Source organism: Prionailurus bengalensis, chromosome X, assembly GCF_016509475.1.
Source record: "Prionailurus bengalensis isolate Pbe53 chromosome X, Fcat_Pben_1.1_paternal_pri, whole genome shotgun sequence".
NCBI classification, from domain to species: domain Eukaryota; kingdom Metazoa; phylum Chordata; class Mammalia; order Carnivora; family Felidae; genus Prionailurus; species Prionailurus bengalensis.
This window is the reverse complement of record NC_057361.1, coordinates 82,212,324-82,233,366: the sequence shown is the minus strand read 5'-3', so window position 1 is coordinate 82,233,366 and position 21,043 is coordinate 82,212,324. Positions and strand designations below refer to the sequence as shown.

General features: G+C 39.7%; 1 protein-coding gene across 2 annotated transcripts in view; it reads left to right on the top strand.

Moving 5' to 3' along the window:
- The first annotated feature begins 3,664 nt into the window (after positions 1-3,664).
- BTK (Bruton tyrosine kinase) overlaps positions 3,665-21,043 on the top strand; it is a 31,662-nt gene continuing 14,283 nt past the window's right edge. Inside the window, exons 1-5 of one of the 2 annotated variants that reach the window (XM_043571535.1) lie at positions 3,665-3,781; positions 11,870-12,040; positions 12,584-12,682; positions 15,944-16,012; positions 17,570-17,651. In XM_043571535.1, the coding sequence (XP_043427470.1) occupies positions 11,900-12,040; positions 12,584-12,682; positions 15,944-16,012; positions 17,570-17,651 (391 nt within the window). In that variant the 5' untranslated portion in view covers positions 3,665-3,781; positions 11,870-11,899. Of the gene's footprint in view, positions 3,782-11,794; positions 12,041-12,583; positions 12,683-15,943; positions 16,013-17,569; positions 17,652-21,043 lie in introns of both variants that reach the window. The other variant, XM_043571536.1, reaches the window with a different exon arrangement.

Sequence of the window (21,043 nt, the reverse complement as noted above, 5' to 3'; positions counted from 1 at the left end):
AGCCTGTTTCAGATTCTGTGTCTCCCTCTCTCTGACCCTCCCCTGTTCATGCTCTGTCTCTCCCTGTCTCAAAAATAAATAAATGTTAAAAAAAATTTTTTTTTAATTAAAAATAAATAAATAAATAAATAAAATTGGATGGCTCAGAGGCGCCTGTGTGGCTCAGTCGGTTGAGCGTCCGACTTCAGCTCAGGCCATGATCTCTCAGTCCGTGAGTTCAAGCCCCGTGTCAGGCTTTGTGCTGACAGCTCGGAGCCTGGAGCCTGCTTCAAATTCTGTGTCTCCCTCTCTCTCTGCCCCTCTCCCACTCATGCTCTGTGTGTGTGTGTGTGTGTGTGTATCAAAAATAAATTAAAAATTAAAAAAAATTTAAATTGAATGGCTCAGTCCATTAAGTCTCCAACTTAGGCTCAGATCATGATCCCAGGTTGCAAGTTCAAGCCATGCATGGGGCTCTGTGCTGACAACATCGATCCTGCTTTGGGTTCTCTCTCTCTCTCTCTCTCTCCCCCAGCCCTCCCCAGCTTGTGATTTCTCTTTCAAAAATAAATATTTAAAAAATTTAATAAAAAAGTTAAAGTTGATTTTTTCATAAAATTCTCACAGTAATTCTAAGAGGTAGGGAGTACTATTATTCCCATTTTACACATGAGAAAGTTGAGGCCATAAGCTATTCAAATAGTATATTCAACATTTTGCCCAATGTTAATAGTATTTAGTGGAGCCAGGATATAAACACAGGTGATCTGACTCCAGATTCTGGGTTTCTTTAACATTATACAATATGGCTGTTGTGGCCTGGTAATTATAATAGCTAACAATTATTGAGGACCTCTTATATACCAGGCATTTTCCTAAACACCTTATATACTACCTCTTGTAATCCTAACAATCCATGTATTGTGTACTGTTATGAACATGTCACAGGTAAGGAAACTCAGGCACAATACAAGTGATTATTTTGTGGAGCTGAAATCTCAACCCAGGTAGTTCTAACACCACAGCCTTGCACCTAACCACAACATCACATGGGGGAAGCAGGGGCATCTGCAGGGTAGAGGATGATGAAGTGAGAGAATTGATCAGGGACTCTGGAAGGGGTACCAGTGACTAAGGGCTAAGGAACTATGAAAGCCTAGGATCTCATGCTTGCATAACTCTCCAGGAATACCCATGAGTCCAGACTTGATTCTCTGATCATCCTTTTTTTGTTGGATGGTCTCTGGGAAGGAGACAATAAAAACATTACCACTACCTGCTACATTTCCTAAAACTTTCTTTGCCAAACAGCCAGCCCATAGTCTTGACATTTTCTTCTTCTCTTTGGGCTCTTAGGCAGTCTTACTGACATTTGAAGAGTTTCTACAGGGTTTTGACATTAGTCAAATGGAAAAATGAAGACAATGAACATGGCCCCTGTTAGTCTAATCAACCTTAGTTCTTTCTATCACACCTTGTGTAACATGGCTTTGGTTTTGATTTCCTTCACTAATCCTGGTCTCTGTTTTGGACATACTCCTGCTTAATTTTTCTTAAGACAAGGCACTCAGAACTTAACACTAGAGTCTAGATATGGCCTCACCTTGCAAAGTAGGTGACCTATTCACTTTCCTCTGTCTAGATATTTTACTTCTACAAGGAAGCCTAATATGACCTTGGATTTTCTGGCAGCCATGTTACTGACCTGACATTTCTCTTGATCATTATCAGCAAAAACCTATGAACCATTTTCACAAATGCTACTGCAATCCCACTTTCACCTGGAGTCCTTTGAAGTTCAATTCGGTGCCCAATTATGGGACACATCCCTTAGCTTTGGTAAAATACACCTGGTTGAAGTTGGCTTATCACACCAGGTGACCAAGACCTTTTTTGCAAACTGCTCCAGTTCTGTCACCCAATCTAACTCATAATAGCCCTGCACCATTCCCAGATTAGCTAGGCTACTTCCTATATCTTCCTCAAAGTTCATTAAAAAATGTTCAACAGGATATCACCCAAAAAAACCTTACATTACATCGGGAATTTTCTGAGGCGACACTAGGCCATTTATTTGCACTATTTGGGTGCAGCCCTTCTGTCATCTAGAGAAGTGTGTTAGGGAAAGGCTCATGGGCAGATGGTAAAAAAGTGCATAGGTTTATTTTACCCTATCCCCTTGTCTCACTCTCCCTTTTCCAGATCCCCCATTGTATGCCTATCAATTTCCGGTCTCCACCCCAAGATGGCCCTCGAGAAGGGATAGGCCATGTGACAACAGGTAGCATCTGACTGACGAAAAGGGGAGGGGAGGAGAATGTCTGTGACCAACTCTCAGGCAGAGGACCAGAGCAGCTGTTCAGAAGTGACTAGTGAAAGGATATATCTATCTTGTGCAGATGTGACTATTATCCACTCTACCATCCCTACAAAATGTGTTTTAAAAAGTTTTGTTGCCTTAAGACTTCTGACAGACTTCTAGTGAGATCTGTGATCTTAGGATACAGCATGTAGGGCAAGTAAACATGGCAGTGCCTGATGTGTCAAGGTGGGAAAGCCAACCAGTCAGCAGGGGCTCTGCCGCCATCCTGGTCTGCAGCCAGTACTGTCTTCATTTCCTAGGAGAATCCTCCAAGAGATGATTGTGGCCAGAACACAGGCTAAGAAGTAGTTGAGGAAACATTCAGGCTTCAATTAACACACTTAGTCTGGTTTATATACTTACAGAATTAAAGAAAAAGGTGTAAATTAAGAGTTAATCCCTAAGGGGCACCTGGGTGGCTCAGTCGGTTGAGTGTCCGATTTTGGCTCAGGTCATGATCTCGTGGTTTGTGAGTTCGAACCCCAAGTCAGGCTCTATGCTGATAGCTCAGAGCCTTGAGCTTGCTTCGGATTCTGTGTCTCCTCCTATCTCTGCCCCTCCCATGCTCGTGCTCTGTTTCTGTCTCTCAATAATAAATAAATGTTGAAAAAAATTTTAAAAAAAGAGTTAATCCCTGAGGCAGAATCTGAAATGGAGAAAATCAACATCCGCAGAAAATGGGGAAGGGCACAGGTCTTTGTGAGGGCTTACATTTGTACATTTTTATCTGTAGAAAAACATGCTTTCTTAGAAAATGACTCAGCAGGGGGAAGTCTTGTCTCTACTTCTCTCAGGCTCTGCACTTTGGGGGTCCCCTTGTGAGCAGTCTCCATCTTTCGTTATCAAGTTTAACTGTGTGACCTTGAACCTCCTCTGCCTTCAAGGACATGAGACTGTAAAGACTCTTCCTCATTAGACCCTTTGATACATCTTTGAAGGTCTGCATTTCTCCTCTTTCCTGTAAGTCTCCACTCTGCTGAATATCCCCACAGTTCTTTAGGCATGTCGTCCCTTCACCTTGGGAAGGTCAGCCTGATGACCTGTCTGCTCAACCCAGACCCATCTAGAGTCTCACTGTCCCGAGTAATGTTGAGAAGGTTTCTTTCAGAGAAGACTTAAGATAGTAGTGTCAGAGGTCCCAAGCAAATGAAGGGCGGGGACAGCTGGGGGCTCGGGGAGGGGGAGGTGGTATAGGAACAGAGGCAGGGAACCAGACACCATGCTGCTGAGAAGAAAAAAAAAAAGACATCGGTTTAAGTCAGGAAACAAAAAAAGGGAACTGAGTGGCTGTGAAAGGGTGGGGTTTGCTCAGACTGTCCTTCCTCTCTGGACTGTAAGAATATGTCTCCAGGGCCAGTGTCTTCTGAGATCGAGTCACACCTTCAAAGTCCTGGCATCTCAATGCATCTGGAAAGCTACCTGCATTAAGTCAGGACTGAGGTGGGTCTGGGGCATGGCAGAGGCTGGGCAGCAGCAACAATTATTTTTCATGGGATCCCTGAAGGCTGGCGAGAAAGCGTGGCTGGTGCCATATCCTCTGCTGGCAGAGAAGGCTGACAGAGGGTGGGAGTGTCATCAGCACAAGGCCCTGGTGGTCCTTTCCAATGATCAGAATGGGATGTAAGGGTCCTTTCTGAGTAGGGTTGCGGGGGGAACAAGAAGAGAAAAAAGTGGCATGAAGTGATCATCTGAACAGGTAGCAAATGTTGGAAACGGGCACCTTGGCAAAACTTGTCAGGAAAGTAATATTGTCGATGGTGGTAGGATAAAAATAAGCCATTTGGTAAAATATTGTTTGAAGGCCCAAAATGTATACTTGTGTCACTGAGGCCCTTAGAAGAAGAAAAAGTAGGAGGCAGATTGAGAAAACAGTAAAAGTTCACGTGCCACAGTAGGTCATCAACCTGTGTAAACTGGGGAAAAGCACCGTCTAAACCAGGGTGTAAACTACCTGCCTTGGGCTGCATCGGACCCATGTTGTCTGGAGTGGGCTGGATTATTGGAATGATTATGTGTGCACCAACCTCGTGGTAATGAGGGTAAGAGCTTGGGCCGGAAGAAAACAGCCTCAGCCTCAGCCCAGAAAGTGTGGCCAACTCCTGAGGTCATGGGGAAGGTTTTTCCTATTACCATTGCCTGCCATGTGCACAGCTTTCCTTTCTCTTGTCATTATTTCTCCTCTCCTTTTCTCTTCTCTCCTCCTTTCCACCCCCCTTCTCCTTTCTCTCCTCCTCCTCTCTCTACCTGTACTCCCCTTTACACCCCCCTTTATCTTGTTCATTACCATATCCCCAGAACAGAGTTGTGCTTAATAAATAATTGTTGAATTGCATTGGATTATTCTTGCCCTTTTCTTCCCCTGATTTTTTCCATTTTTTCTCTCCCACTACTTTTTTACTACCTTCCCCATAGGATTGTTATGAGTAGGAACCATGTTAATATATATAAAACAGTTAAAACAAAGCCTGGCAATAGTAAGTACTAGCATCTCCAGGTTTGCTATTATTTTTATTCTGCCTGAGACCTGCTAGTGTCCCCAGAGGGCCTGCCTAGAGCAAATGGTGTGACATTTAGAATAAAATGGATTGCTGACCCTGATCAAGACATCCTTGGGTGGGCTATTAGACTCCAAAGGGAATCCTGGTCCCATATCCTGGTCACTCATTTCTCCAAGCTCAAAATCTCAATGCCATGCTGTGCATTTCCAGAGGCAGGCCAGCAGCAAAGCCTAGAGGCAGGGGTCTATAAAGCTGTGGGACTGTCCTCTGTGCTGTTAGTTGTGTGCTAGTTCTACTCTTTCCCTCATTTTGCATGCCAAGCCCCAGAACTAAGGGTGCTATAGCCTCTCTGGAGCCTCAGTTATTTGATAAAACAATGTCACCCTCCAAAAAAGCCACAAAATGCAAATACTCATGGAACGTAAAGCATTATACCGAAACAGTATCTCTTAAGGCTAGCCCTGTGTGCTCTATTCTGACCCCCTTTATATTCAGATATTTAAACTGCATTAAAGTACAAATTCCTGTTGTTCTTGACCAGTGATGTGTTTGGCTAGAATCCTTTGTAAACTCTTTATGGTGAGAACTAATGCAATTTCCCGTCTGCTTCTAGGGTCTCAGTGCAATTTGAAATTATCAGCACTATGATTTACTATTTCCATTTGAACAAATTTCCTATAGAGATTTTCCTTTCAGTGGACTAGACCCATACCAGGAAGTGACTTAGTATAAGGGGAAGATATGCCTTTTGAAAACCAGTTTGGATGTTCTCCAAAGAGTCATCAGATACTTGCTGCTTTTTGACCAAAGATGCTGTATTGACATCAGATCGATAATTCCTGGGAATAAGGGAGAGCTATAATTTTCAGTAAGTCAGTGCTCAACAAGAAGCTAGAGACAAGACCTTGACCTAATTCATCCCAAAGCTTCTTGGTTATGCAAATGAAGCCATCAGGGGATGGGGTGAGAGAACTCCTCTGAGGACCCTGAAACAAATGGGCCACGTGTGACTTTCAGTTTCCATAGAGATTCATGTGCACTGAGGGAGGGTGTTGGAAATACAAAAGCCTTAATTGCAGGCTTTTCTTCTCACTCTCTGAGAGCCATCATCAGAGACCCTGAGAGTTATTGTTGGTTATCTGAACCTCAGAAAGATCACTGCCTTTCTTCCCTAAAAGAAAAATAAACGATTGTCAATATAGTTCATTCCTAGAAGAAGGAAATTCTGGAGAGTCAAGATAAGTTAAACTGTACACAAGTTGGAGGTTGGAATACACTGGAGTTCAAGATCACTGGCTCAATGAAAAACACAGATTAGTCTGCAACAAAAACAGAGTATAAAACTGACTAGAAATGGAGCAGAAAATAAATAAAGGATTGGGGAAGCAGGCTCTCAAAAACTAATATCTGGAGTGGAAATTGGTAAAATGTTTCTGGAAACTATTTTGTCAATGTATTTCAAAATGCAAAATGCATATACTTTTTAACTTGGTGAATGATGCTTATATAGAGATCCTAATATCATGGAAAGATAATCAGGAATACTGTTAAACAAAACCTTTGGATATTTTGGGGAAAATGTGTGTTGGTCGGATGGATAGCTAGATAATGTTAAGAAATATAAGTAAACTACAAATTGCATGTGCAGTATGATCTCAAATATAAGAAAAATGCACAGGAAAAATGGAAGTTAATATGCCCAAATATTAATACCTCTGGATAGTGAGCTTATAATTGATGTTTTCTTTTTTAATATTCTTATAGTTTTCTTTTTTAATGTCCTTGTAAAATGGAGAAAATTTAATGTTTATTTTTGAGGCAGAGAGAGGGTGATCATGGGAGGGGCAGAGAGAGAGAGGGAGACACACACAGACTCTGAAGCAGGCTCCAGGCTCCAAGCTGTCAGCACAGAGCTCGACATGGGGCTCAAACTCACGAACCACAAGATCATGACCTGAGCCGAAGTCAGAGGCTTAACCGACTGAGTCACCCAGCCACCCCTTGAAACATTTTTTATAATGAGCATGTGTTATTTTGATATTGAAGGATAAAATAAATAAAATATTTAAACCAGGGAAAACAAAAACTAAACCGAAAAAGAAGGCCAAAGGGCCACTCAAGTCTGGAGTGAAAGATGGAAAGACCCCAGTAGTCACCCTGAGAGCCGAAGGACAGTGCTGAAAGTATTACCACCAATCTGATGTTGAGTGCAGACTTATAGATTATCTACCTGGCTCTCATGTAAAATATTTACATGAAGAACCAGAAGAACCAGAAACCTGAGGCCTCTTGGAGAGGACTATAGCAGATGAGAATTTCCCTGGTTAACATGCAGCCAGAAAACTGATTTTGGCTAGAGGACTTCATCACAAAGCTCACCCCTTATAGTGCTGAGCATGAAGCTTATCAAATAATTACGTTTCTTTGGTGCTTGAATAGAGCTTCTTGGGAACTTAGCAAGAGCAATTAGGTTTCTTTGTTGCTACAGTTATATTGGAAAGAAGACTTCTCTTCTGGTTCCAGGAAATTCTCAGTGAAAATCTCAATCAGAACCTATGATATGCTTCTTGGAACTGAGAAGAGATTTTTGGTGAGCTAAATTTAGCCCATGATACTCTACTCTAATTTCAAACAGTTGATAATTCTACCAGATTTCATAGTAAAACATCAGGAAGACAGGACTGAAATGGAAAGAAGGGATAACGCAAAGCACATAGGCCAACAGATAAGCCAGACCTGGGTTTGCCACTTTGAGTAACTGGGAATTCATTCTTAGAGTGGAAAACTATGATCACATGTACAAGGATGTCCATGGCAGCATTGTTTATAATTGAAAACAATCAACCTAAATATCCATCAGTAGGAGAACGGATAAATAAAGTGTGATGTACTCATGATATAGAATACTTTATGCATATAAAAATAGATAAAAATGTGTGAGCTAGAACTACCAAGGAAAATAAATCATAAAACATTAAGCTGAGAAAAATGCAAGTTGCTGAAGAATGTGTAACACTTATATAGAAATGTAAAACATGCAAACCAATACTAAATATCTTTTATAGATATTTACATATGCAGTAATAATATAGACCCATGCCTAGGAATGATGAACACAAAATTCAAGATATTGGTAACCTCTGAGGAAGGAGGGGATTGATTGTAGAGGAGTATACAAGGAGGTTTTGACTCTATGGATGGTATTTTATTTGTGAAAAACATCAGAAGCAATTATAGCACAATGTTGGGATTTTATACAGCTAAGTGGTGCATTTCTAAGTATAGTGTTATTCTCTCTACTGTCTATTTGCAACATTTCATAATATAAAAGAAAGTACATTCAATCAAAATTTTGTATTCACAGTGTGCAGTAACAACCCTAGGGACAAAGAGTGGATGGGGGTTCAACTTAAATCTTGTGTTTTTATCTCAACAATGAAAAATCTTGAACTAGTTAGGATCTCCTTGTGAAAGATTTAAAATGTAAGAAAATCTGGTAGGACTAAGAAGAGTCCACATGTGGGAAAAAGTACAGTTGAAAGTTAATAGGGATAAATCATCCTTTCTAGCTTGGAGGATTATTGCAGAGGAAAATTTCCCCAGGGTCCTGTACTCTCTCTTATCCCCTGAAATTACCACCATTTCCTCTTTTGCCAAATGTTCCTATAAGATGCAGAGGGGTCTGTCCCAACTACTCTTTGATGATAGCCAGGGGGGATGACAAGGTGCTGAGGTGGATAGCACCACAACTCATTGAAGGCCAAAAAAAAAAAAAAAATCCCTCTGGGAGGAGTGAGGTCGGTGTCACAGAAACAACAAGGGCTGTGGATTCACAGATGGATGAGGTTGGGCAAGTCACACAACCTCCATGAGTCTCACTTTCCTCATCAGTTTGTTGTGAGAAATAAATGAAATAATGAGTATAAAATGCCTGATAGGTAGACTGAATTGAGAGAAACAGGAGTTCCCTTCCATTCCCCTGGGAGGAAAAGGGAATAGACAGACTCTTGGGGCAATTAATGCTTTAAAGGAGAAATAAAGACAGAATGATATTTCTTGGATACTCTGGCTAAGTAGCTATTTGAACTATGACTGACTGGGTATTTCTAACTAGCATCTCCTGGACTCTTCCCAATCATAGGCAGGCTGTGTAGTCTTCTGAACATTGCTCTGGTGTTGTTTATAATAGTGTTTACCTCAGCCTGAGCGATAATAGGACCAAAGGTGGTTTAGTGTACCCATCCTGTAGGAGCTTTTCATATTAGTTCTTTAGGATAGTGCAGTTTGTAAGATGGCTGAACTCTTACTAACAAGCACCCACTTTTTGAATTCTGCTGCTCCATAGGGAGCTGGGAGGCTGCAAAAGGTGTCCACGTGAAAATCCTTGCATTTGTAGTTTAATAAAGAGAACATAATACTGGAATTCTGAATTTTAAATGAAGAGCTCTGTGTCTTTCTTTTACTTTTCCTCCTCTTTCTTTATATGAACAGCAGTATGTATGTGTGCTTGCGTGTAATATTCATGTCACTTCCGGTTTCCACCCCCACCCCACTCCCTGAGTGAACTGGAGGGTCAGCCCTCACTGTGCATCTTTTGTGGTCAAATTGACTGTCAGCTTCAGAAATAGTTAGAAAAAAAAAGTTAGAACCTTCCACAATAAGTACCTAAAGAAGCAACATTCAGGAAGACATAAAGGACAGATGCACCTTCTTTCACATTATTGGTGGATGGATCAGTGATGACTAAGGAAGAACTCCCACATTTTCAGGCTGTGTGTGCAGGGACTGGATCACAAGGAATAGGAGGAAATCTGCCAAAGAGGGTGCAGCTAGCCCTTGGAAATCCTGGTAATCCTTTAGGTCAATGATCTAGAGGTAGAGGCCATTTCACCCCTTGCTTGAAGGGGTGATGGCTAGTGAGAAGCTTGCTTACTTCCTCATACTTAGACCAGCACTAAACCCTAACCAAACACAGACATTTGAAAGAGAAGAAGGCTTCCTCTTGTACAAATTGGATTTGTTCTGAAAAGAAAAAGAGCAGAGGCAGCTTCCAGAAGGACCTATCTTATAGGAAGTAAGAGCAGATGCCAAGACTGAAGTGGATGGATGCCAGGTCAGAGCAGGGAATGTGTCCATCAAGAGCTTGCAACAAAGCTAAAGGTAAAATGATGGGTGTGCTTTACTCAGCTAAAAGAAGCAAAATTGGCTGCAGTTTGTTGGGGTGCTTCTGATCCAATTTACTGGTCATGCTGCTCACTTTCTTTTATTTTATCTTCTGTAATTCGAATCTTTTTGATTGTGAAAAGGTACTTAATTGGAATTCACCATGGAAAAAAAAGTAATATTGTTACAAGGATCTTGATGACTGACAATTCTTGAGAATATAGTATTATTACTGGGCTACCGCTACTTCTGGGAAAGTGAATAGTTTTAATGTTGAAGGAAATTTCTGTGGGCTTTGAGCTGAATCTGTGTTAAAGAGGACTCTGGTTGTATACTTTGTCACTCCTGTGAGAGACCATGTAAACCAGGGAGTCAGGGAGCTGTGTGACATGATATGGGAAAAAGTTTGCTCCTTTGACTAATTTTTCTCAAAAGATCATTTATAAACCATTGAATTGTGAACCATTCACAATTTATAAACAATTGAATTATGAACCATTGAATTAGTCTGCCACCAAAAGACAGTAGCATTGACATGGTGGATAAGTGATCATTCTGAACATCTGTGGTGTTCCTTTAACCTATTTTTGTGTCCCCAGTATGATAATAGAACCTTCTCCACCACAGGAAAGAGCAGAACAATGGTGTGGATAGCCTCAGGCTTTGATAAAAACCACTCCCTTGCTCTCCTGATGTGAGCAATAATCTGTGCTTCACAGGTATAAAAAAATGCTGACTTTATTTTGCATCCATGGTGCCACCAAAATCATTAAGGACTTTAATTTTTTTAAATGCCACCCCCCTTAAGGAAAAAACCCACCTGTAACAAATTTGAGAGGGGTTGGTGATTTTTTCAGCACTTATTTGTGCTCTGTTTTGTGGCAGTATTTATAGTTTCACTTTATCTGTCTAAGGAAGGTATGGAATTAGTAGTATACAATTGTGCATAAACCAAGCAAATAACTTATATAAAAACGTGTTTTGTGCAAATAAAAAAATGGTGACTTTTTGTAACTGTCTTTGCATTTCCATACTTCAGTTACCTAAACTGAATCTTTCTGGAGTATTATAAGTTTGGAGAGGGTGAAATAAGTTACTTTTCATAAACAGAGACGGCATCCATAAGACTAAGTTGCATCACTTTTGTATGACACTGTCTAAAAGAACCAATCTAAGAAAAAAAAAGGAGGGAGGAAAAACCAAAAAACAAAAACAACTTCCTCCCCAGAAATTGGTTTTCAATTTTAGAACAAAGATTCTATCCTTTGTAGCTCAGCCAGTGGCCGATGGACAAAATCAGTTGGGCGGCAGTTAGTACATGTCCATACCTGCAGGTGCAGCCTCCATATCCTTATTAGACCCCTCGGTTACAGACCCCAGTGGGACAGTGTTTGAAAAAATTACATTCGCTGTCTAGGAAACTGGGAACTGAAAGTCCAATATCTGCCTCAGTGGAGTTCTGGCACCTGCATTATCCCTTCTGGGAATATCAGAGTCAACAGCTGCACAGAGGCTTTTGCTGTTAACAGATATCATAAAAGGGTGGTTAGTATAAAGCTGCCTCTAGACATTACCAAGCACACAAGTACATGTCATTTGACATCCAGAGCATTCCATTGCCTTATACAAAAAGCCAGTGTATGTGAACTCACAACGTCGAACCAGTCCTCCAGTTCAATGTGCATCCATTAAACCTGAAAACTGACAGAGGTGGGAGCTGTGGAAGGAAGATGTCAAGGTAGGAAGAAGGATCTTTGTTAGCTTTGCACACTTCTGTTCCATTTGAAACTAGATGGCCAGGCTGAGGGGAAACCAGGAAGGATGAGGATTAAAGATCTGGGTCCTCAAGAACTTTCATTATCAACAGCACACAAGTGAGTTTCAGAAAGAAGAAGCGATGGCTACAGTGATACTGGAGAGCATCTTTCTCAAGCGATCCCAACAGAAAAAGAAAACATCACCTTTAAACTTCAAGAAGCGCCTCTTTCTCTTGACTGTGAATAAACTTTCCTATTATGAGTATGACTTTGAACGTGGGGTAAGTTTCTCTGCTGTGGAACTTGAGTTTCAAGGACCTGGCCTTAGATCTTCCTTGAGAAGGAAGTAGATCCTTTCTGTTTGGAGGAGGGAGGTGGTAGGGACCTGGGTACATTTCAAAGTAAGGAAAATGTTTCCTAGCCTTGAACTAACTACAGCCATGCTGGCGCAAAAATTCAAAGGTGCTAAGAAGCTGGCAGGGGTGGGAGGGATGAAATCTTACCATGGAATCTTGTAATTGGTGATCATTCATTAAATGTTGTTGAGAATGAAATCCAAGTCTAGAAAATTACTTTCTTACTTTTTATGGTAAAGCCACACACAGTCATCCACGCTTCTATAGTATGTTCCTTTATCTGATAGTCAAAAAATATTAGATTAATAGATCTGGAAGTTTTTTTTTTTTTTTTTCAAAATGACAGGTCCTGATGTAGACTGTGGGTGTCACCTCACTATGTTGAATGATTAGATAACAAAATCTAATCATCTAGTTGCTTAATCAGTCTTAACCTTTCTCCATTTTCTTCCTCATTCTCTTTCTCAGAGAAGAGGCAGTAAGAAGGGTTCAATAGATGTTGAGAAGATCACCTGCGTTGAAACAGTGGTTCCTGAAAAAAATCCTCCCCCTGAAAGACAGATTCCGGTAAGTAGAGGCCATTGTCAGAGCAGGAGTGTAGTGGTTAAGAAACTTGGAACACTTCAGTTCTCTGCAAATAAAATGGTGATGCTGTGCAATATGGTAAATCTCCCTTATAAAATTCTTCACTCTGCCACATATTGGTTATATTGAGTCTCAGCATTTTCCACCCAGATGCAGAACAGCTCACTTAACCTTGAAAGCTCCTAACACCAATTTTAAGACGACATATCAAATTTTCTTTTTGTTGTAAAGATTTTATTTTTTAAAAATAATCTCTACACCCAAGGTGGGGTTTGAACTCACAACCCTGAGACCAAGAGTCACATGCTCCACCAACTGAGCCAGCCAGAGAGAGGCCCCAATATTTAAAATTTTCAAACTGATCAGAGATTATTAGTTTTACTGTCTCAGATACCAGGATCGGATTTATAGGTTTGAGTTAGTCTGAAGGCCAGAATCTAGGGCTCTGAGTCATGAGATTCTTTAATAACTCAAGGTTTAGTCTCCTCTCATTTCCCAGAGGCTCTCTAAGGCATAACACTTACAGATTTCAGATTGAATTTTTTAAAAAAATATCATTTATTATTTTTCCTTATTATAGAAACTCTATAAAATACTTTAAAAAGCACAATAAAGAAGGTAAAACCATGCATAATCCCATTATCCAGGTAAAACAGCTATTGTATGTTGGTATACAGAGTTTCAGATGTTTTTCTCCACTAGCACGCTACACATATATTCATACTAATATGTATGTTATACATTTATTTTTTAAGCCTATTTATTTAAGTAATCTCTACAACAAACATGGAGCTCAAACTCACACCCCCAACATTAAGAGCCACATGCTTTTCTGCCTAAGTGTGCCAGGCACCCATGTTAGGTATTGAAAACATAGAATCATACTAAACATCTTGCTTTGTAACGTTTTCAATTTAACAATATATGGAATATTTTCCCATGACAATAGATACTTTTTAATAACGTGATTTTAATGACTATGTGGTATTCTCTATTATGAATATATTGCAATTTGTTTAACTGACCTATTACTACACATTTGTTTCCAACTTTATATTATAACCATGTTAAGAATATCCTTGCATACATCTTTATGTACATTTGCTATTCATTTCCTTAAAATAACTTCCTAGAAGTAAAATATTGTTCTTCCCTTTATTAAATTTGTACAATTTGGTTATGTTTATCTTTATATTCTATTTTCTAGAAGTGGAATTTAAATTTCATGCACTCCTACAAGCTATGTATGAGAGTATCTCTATTTCTCTACATTCTTTCCAGTATCAGACATTTTAAATATTTGTTAATTTGGCAGCCAAGAAAAGTGATATTTCATTTCTGACTTATTTTGCAATTTTTTGTTACTCATAAGGTTGAATGTTTATGTCTTACAGCTTATTTATATTTTTCCATCTGTGAATTGCCTGCTCATTTTTTTTGCCCAATTTTCTGCCCAAATGTTTACCTTATTCTTAGTACTTTTTAAGAGATCTTGATATATTAAGAGTATTAATGCTTAGAGTGCCTGGGTGCTTCAGTCAGTTGTGTCTGACTCTTGATTTTGGCTCAGGTCATGATCTCACAGTTCGTGAGTTCAAGCCCTATGTCAGGCTCTGTGCTGACAGTGCCGAGCCTGCTTGGGATTCTCTGTCTCCTTCTCTCTCTACTCCTCCTCTGCTCATTTTCTCTCTGTCAAAATAAACATTTTTTTATAAAAAGAGTATTAATCCTTTAACTGTAATATGTGTTGAAAATATTTTTCCCAGTTTTTCATTTATATTTTAATTTTATGGTGTTTTTTACTTGTTAATTTTTACCATACTGGGTTTTAAAGTCTATGCCATCAAATTACTTCATCTTTTTCCTAATGTTTCTAACCTTTAGCATTATATTGGAAAGGCCTTGTCTCCCACAAGATTATACATACAGTCAATATGTTTTTTTTCTCAGTCATTCATAATTCCATTTTTATATTAACCTCTTGAATCCATCCAGAATTTACTTTGGTGTATGGTGTGAAATAGCCACCTAACTCTCCCTCAACACACATACCAATATTAGTGGTAAAATGTTTGTCCCAGCACCACTGATTGAGTGACCTCCCTTTCCTTGATGGTTTGAAATGTGTGAGGTTTTTTTTTTTTTTTTTTTGAACACGTATGTGCTGGTTCTTATGGATATGTGTCCCTATTGGGTTAAAGGAAGCAATCTCTAATAAGAATTGTCTGTGCAGGAATGTCTTCTGGAGCCACTGCAAAGGACTCCCAGTACCCAAGGAAATCCAAAAGACAGCAATGTATCAATTAACAACCATGCTCTCTTCTTTTTTAAGTTTTTTTTTAATGTTTATTTTTGAGAGACAGAGAATGAGCAGGGGAGAGGCAGAGAGAGAGAATCCAAAGCAGGCTCCAGGCTCTGAGCTGTCATCACAGAGCCCGACGTGGGGCTCAAACTCACAAGGCATGAGATCACGACCTGAGCCGAAGTCGGATGCCCAACCGACTGAGCCACCCAGGCACCCTTAAGTTGTTATTTTAATTCTAGTTAGCTAACAGGCAGTGTTATATTAGTTTCAGGTGTACAGTATAGTAATTCAATAGTTCCATACTTTCCCTGAGCTCATCACAAGTGCACGCCTTAATTTCCATCACCGGTTTAACCCAACACCCACCCACCTCCCCTCTGGTAACCACCAAATTGTTCTCTATACTTATCTGTTTCTTGCTTTGACTCTCTCTCTCTCTCTCTCTCTCTCTCTCTCTTTCTCTCTCATTTTTTCCTTTGCTTGTTTATTTTGTTTCTTAAATTCCATATTGAGTGAAATCATATGTTTTTTGTCCTTCTCTGTCCAACTTACTTTACTTGGCATTATACTCTCTAGTTCCATCCATGCTTCAAATGGCAAGATTTCACTCTTTTTAATGGATGAATAATATTCCATTGTATGTGTGTGTATACACACACACACATCTATATGTCTATATCTATATCTATATCTATATATCACATCTTTAACCATTTATTAATGGATGGACACTTCAGCTGCTTCCATATCTCAGCTATTTAAGTAATACTGCTATAAACATAGGGGTGCATGTGTCCCTTTGAATTAGCATTTTTGTATTCTTTGGGTAAATGACAAGTAGTGCAATTGCTGGATCATAAGGTAGTTCTATTTTTAACTTTTTAAGGAACTTCCACACTGTTTTCCACAGTGGCATGTGCTTTCTTCTTTCATTGCAGAGAAGGGGTGAAGAATCCAGTGAAATGGAACAGATTTCAATCATTGAAAGGTTCCCTTATCCCTTCCAGGTAAGGTATTTTCTCTCACCAGCTCTCAAAGGTACCTGTAATGTAATAATTAGGGATGGGGTGCATGGCACAGTGAAAAATACTAGGTCCCAGTGAACAGAAGTTGAGGTGGATAAGGACACTCAAGTGAGAAATGACACTGACATGGGCTAAGAGTGTTTGTTTTTTTTTTTCTATTTTCCCAATTTAACACAGTACCTTTTAGTCCCTGCACCTCAAAGAGAATCCATAATGGCAGTAATTGTATTATGGCGTGTCTTGTCTATGGTAACTACATTAAGAAAGATGCTCTGTTGAGTGAGCATTTCACTTCCTTCTGGTTCTGCCTATCTGTCTAATGGTGGTCATGTGGGTTGAAAAGACAGAAAAGGGGAGGGAAGGAGTAGTATTAGGAAGTTAAGTATGGGGAAGGCTTATTAGACTTATACATAAACCTAAATTCTATTCAAGTCTGAAATAACTGAAAAGCCACATAGATATCTGTTTCATAGGTGCATTTTAATCCATGAGGGAGAGCAAGAGCTTCAGATTCAACCTTCAGTTTGGCTTGCTTACATCCTGAAAACTCTGTAGGTCATATGTTGTGAATATAGCAGCCTCTGCAAACAGTGAAAGCCAGAAAAGGAAGTGGAAAGTCTCAGGGGAGGGGGCTTTCTGTCATGGATTTATGAGCACAGCAAGACTAACAAGCGAAAAGAAAAATTTGCAAGGATCTTGTTCACATCCTTGACTGTATCAAAATTTACAAAACCTATGAAGGAGGAGTGTTTTAGACATCGTTTTTACAACTGTTGTTTTTCAACAAGATGATGTTGTTTGGCTGGGCTAGTGGATAATACCATTAATTAATTCAAATTAATTTACATTTGATTTCAGAATCCAATATGTAATGTCTGTGAGGATTGGAACCTCATGTTTCATGCACCTCTACAATACCAAACACAATGCCTTGTACATGTGAAGTTTTTAAAAAATACTGTTTGATTTGATGACAATGCTTAATATATACTCTTTTTGAAGTAAATATATACTTTACTCTTTTGTGGTTCCAAACTTGGTTTATTTTGGCAATGGGAGGTCACTAGGGCATGGGAGGAAAATTAGCTCTGAGTTAAAATTTTGTTACATATTATAATCCATATGTACTGATGAAGACTTAAGTTATACAAATCATGACTTCAATTCTCTCCTATACAAACACAAAGTTTAATAAGATCATAACATATTTTTTGTTGGATAAACACAAATCCTGTCTCCATCATGAGTAGAGGGAAATATTATGAACTATGTTTACACACAAATTGAAACACAGGTCAAGAGGATCTAGGACCATTTAAAAAGCTAAGAGCCCCTAAGTCCTACTACCCTGGATATTAATTTGTTCAGGAATTTATCAGACAGCTCACATGACCCCAGCTCCACTGCTGACTGAAGACCCTAACTTTCTTTGTTTTCCACTATGAATATACAAAGTTGTAGCTTAAGATTATTTCTTTCAAAAATTTTCTTCTTTTTTCTGAATCCTAACTGCTGAAGTCTGTGTGTCCATTGCCTCAGGTTGTATATGATGAAGGGCCTCTTTATGTCTTCTCCCCAACTGAAGAACTGAGGAAGCGTTGGATTCATCAGCTCAAAAATGGTGAGAATTATTTTGAAAATAAACTAGTTTTCAAAGAAAGAAGGGAAAAAAGGAGAGGGAGAGGGAGAGAAAGAAGAGAGAAAGGAGCAGGGGGACAGGGAAAGAGGGAGGGAGGGAGAAAAGGAGAGACTAAAGAAGAATGGATGGAAGGAGGGAGGTGACAGAGAAAAAAGAGAAGAGGTGGAAGAGACAAAAGGAAAGAGAGGAGGGAGGCAGGAAGGAGGAAGACAGGGAGGGAGGAAGGAAAGAAGACGATAAATTGTATTTTATCCAATATTAGTGATACAATTGAGTTATTAAACTCCTTTCCTTCCATTATATGAATAAAAGATAACGTACAAGACAAAGAGTTTCAATGCAGTTCCACCATTATCTCTCTAGTGCAATTCTGTAGTTGTAGGCACCTCTATTTCCCTATCTATAAAATAGTCCCGCTCTTTCCACCAACTATAAGGGTGGTATGGCATTCAATGGTTATTGCAATATTTCAAATCCTAACTATAAAATATCTAGTTCCCAAAACTTAGATGATTATGAGAATGCTTGAAGTCAGAGCAGAGAAGCTTCTTCCAAGCCCTCTTCTGCCACTAATAAACTGGGTGACCTCTAGCAAGTAGGCCAACAAGCTCCTTTTGAAGCTTAGTTTCTTCTTCTGGAATAGAAATAATAATGGTACCTGCCATACCTACCTCCAGGGTTGTCTTAATGATCAAATGATATAATGTTTATGAAAACACATGGAAAACTATAAAACACTGTATAGGAAAGCATGGTATATCTCTTTCATGGGTAAATATTTTCTAAGGAACTATTTCATGTTCCTTGTTTTGTGAGGACTTAAACTTGCAGAGTTTCAGCATTTCACAAAGACCATACAACATGCTCAGATAAACTTGACTCTAAAGTCTTGCAGCACAGGATGCATGCACACATATTTGTGTGTATATATAGCCACATGTCAAGTGACTGAGAGATTAACTGGTTGAGTTGACATCAGGAAAGGCTGCCTAGAGAAACAGGAAGGATGGCAGACTGATAACAGCATGGTTGGGTTATTGCACGACAGCCCTTTTTGTTAACATTTAGATTCTGATATTCGGTGGCTCACCATACCACCCTTGTTCACTCCCTTGAGTGCAAGTCTGATTGGCCAAAATAAAAATCACCAAATCTTTCAAGCTGAAAGAGGAGAGGAGAAAGGAAGAAAGGGGTCATTTATTGTATTCTTGCTATGTGCCATACACCAAGCTAGGTACCTTATATTTATTGTCTCATTTAATTCTCACAGCAACCGTGGGTTAAAACAACAATAATAGGGGTGCCTGGGTGGCTCAGTCAGTTAAGTGTCCAACTCTTGGTTTCGGCTCAGGTCATGATTTTGCAGTTCATGAGTTTGAGCCCTGAATCGGGCTCTGTGCTGGCAGCTCAGAGCCTGCTTAGGAATCTTTCTCTCCCTCCCTTTCTCTGCCCTTCCCTGGCGTGTGCTGTCTCTCTCTCTCTCAAAACAAATAAATAGCTAAATAAATAAACTTTAAAAATAAAAAAAATAACAACGCTTAATAAGCACTTATTATGTACCAAGCTCTGTGCCAAGTGCTTCAAATGTACTAGCTTTTAATTCTCATAAGTTTATGAAGTATGTATTATTCCCCTATTTATAGATGAGGGAACTGAGGTTCAAAGAGGTTCAGTAACCTGCTCATGGTCACATTCATGGGCACACTTGATGGTAAAGCCTGTATTTTTACCATATCCCTAGGTCTGAATGATTCCAGAGCCTAAGTTTAGTACATAGTTTCATGCTGGTTTGTTCTCAAGCCCAGAAGTTATACCTGTAGTTAGCTGCAAGATATTCTAGAGTAAGGCCATGTTGAGACGGCAAATTGGTGATATCTTATACCACAAAGTCCAGTTCTTGGGATTTTTTGGGGGGGCATGTTTTGAGGTAAGAGACCTGATTTAGCCCTAGGGGTACAAAATGAGCACACAGAAGGCATATATGCCTGTATTTCTTTGGTTTCTCTCCACAGTGCTTAATACAGTGACTTGAATGCAGAAAGGGACCAATGGTTATGCTCACTGATTTTTCTGTAAGAGTATACAGCCACCACTAACTAGGGCTCCATGTTGATGGACAGCTAGGAGTTAGTTTGGAAATAGGGGAAAGTGGGACATACTGAGCAAGAACCAGAAGAGAAAAAAAAGTGACACATGCAAGTTAGTAACTCCCTTACACTTAAACTACTAATTTCAAAACCGGTCATAAGTTAGCCTAACAAATATTTACTGAGTGTCCACTATATTCAAGGTATTAGCAACGACTGAATATCCAGTGTGTGGGGCGCCTGGGTAGCTCAGTCCGTTAAGGGTCTGACTCTTGATTTTGGCTCAGGTCATGATCTCACAGTTTGTGAGATTGAGCCCGGTGTTGGGCTCTACACTGGCACTGCAGAGTCTGTTTGGGATTGTTTCTCTCTCCCTCTCTCTCTGCCCATCTCCTGTTTGAGCTCTCTCTCTCTCTCCTCTCTGTCTCTCTCTCAAAATAAATAAATAATCATTAAGAAAATAAAAAAAAAGAATATCCAGCTTGTAAACTTGGCTTATTAACTCAAATGGCAAACTTATAATGCTGATTATGCGCGCTACTATTAAAGTTCATTAGGTAAGTAAAACTACAACAACAGTAAAAATAAAGCCAAAACAAATAGAAAACACTACCATTTGAGTTGGGTTATTAGTGTGGATAGGTAGTGTGGGAAGGTACAATTTTGCCTTTTCTTCTCTTGTGTTTCTGAAGGCATTTCATTTCCAGTTGTTCTACACCTGGGTGTATGTCTTCTTGAACCTGCTTGGGCTGACAATATGACCCAAAAAAGTAGGCAACTTGCAACAAAATACCATAGTTGCTGGGGGATTTAGGTGCAAGTCGTAACAATACCAAGACAGCCCCAGGTTCTGCAATGCCAATTGTGAGATAATCTAGGAGGCATAAAGTCCTACTCTAGGGATAAGTTATCCCACTGTAGGATAAAATGCAGCAGTTGAAAATCACAGGCATGAGAAGGAGACTTCATCTGAGTACTGGCTACCTCTGCAGGGTTATTGGCTATTAAAGTGCCTGAGGGAGCCTTCTGAGGTCCTGGATCAGAGTGGTGGTTAAATGGTTGTAGACAAATGTGGCTAGTTGTATATCTTAGATTGCACACTTCATTATGTGTAAGTTATACCTCCATTTAAAAGTAGGGCTTCAGGTACCCCATATCCAGCTGCCTTCTTTTTTCAGTGGCACTTTCCATGCAGAGGTTGTATCCCTGAGGACTTGGGCTCTCTCCTTCCATTTCCTTGAACACAACAGTGGGCACTTTAATGTTATAGCACCACAGATATGTGTC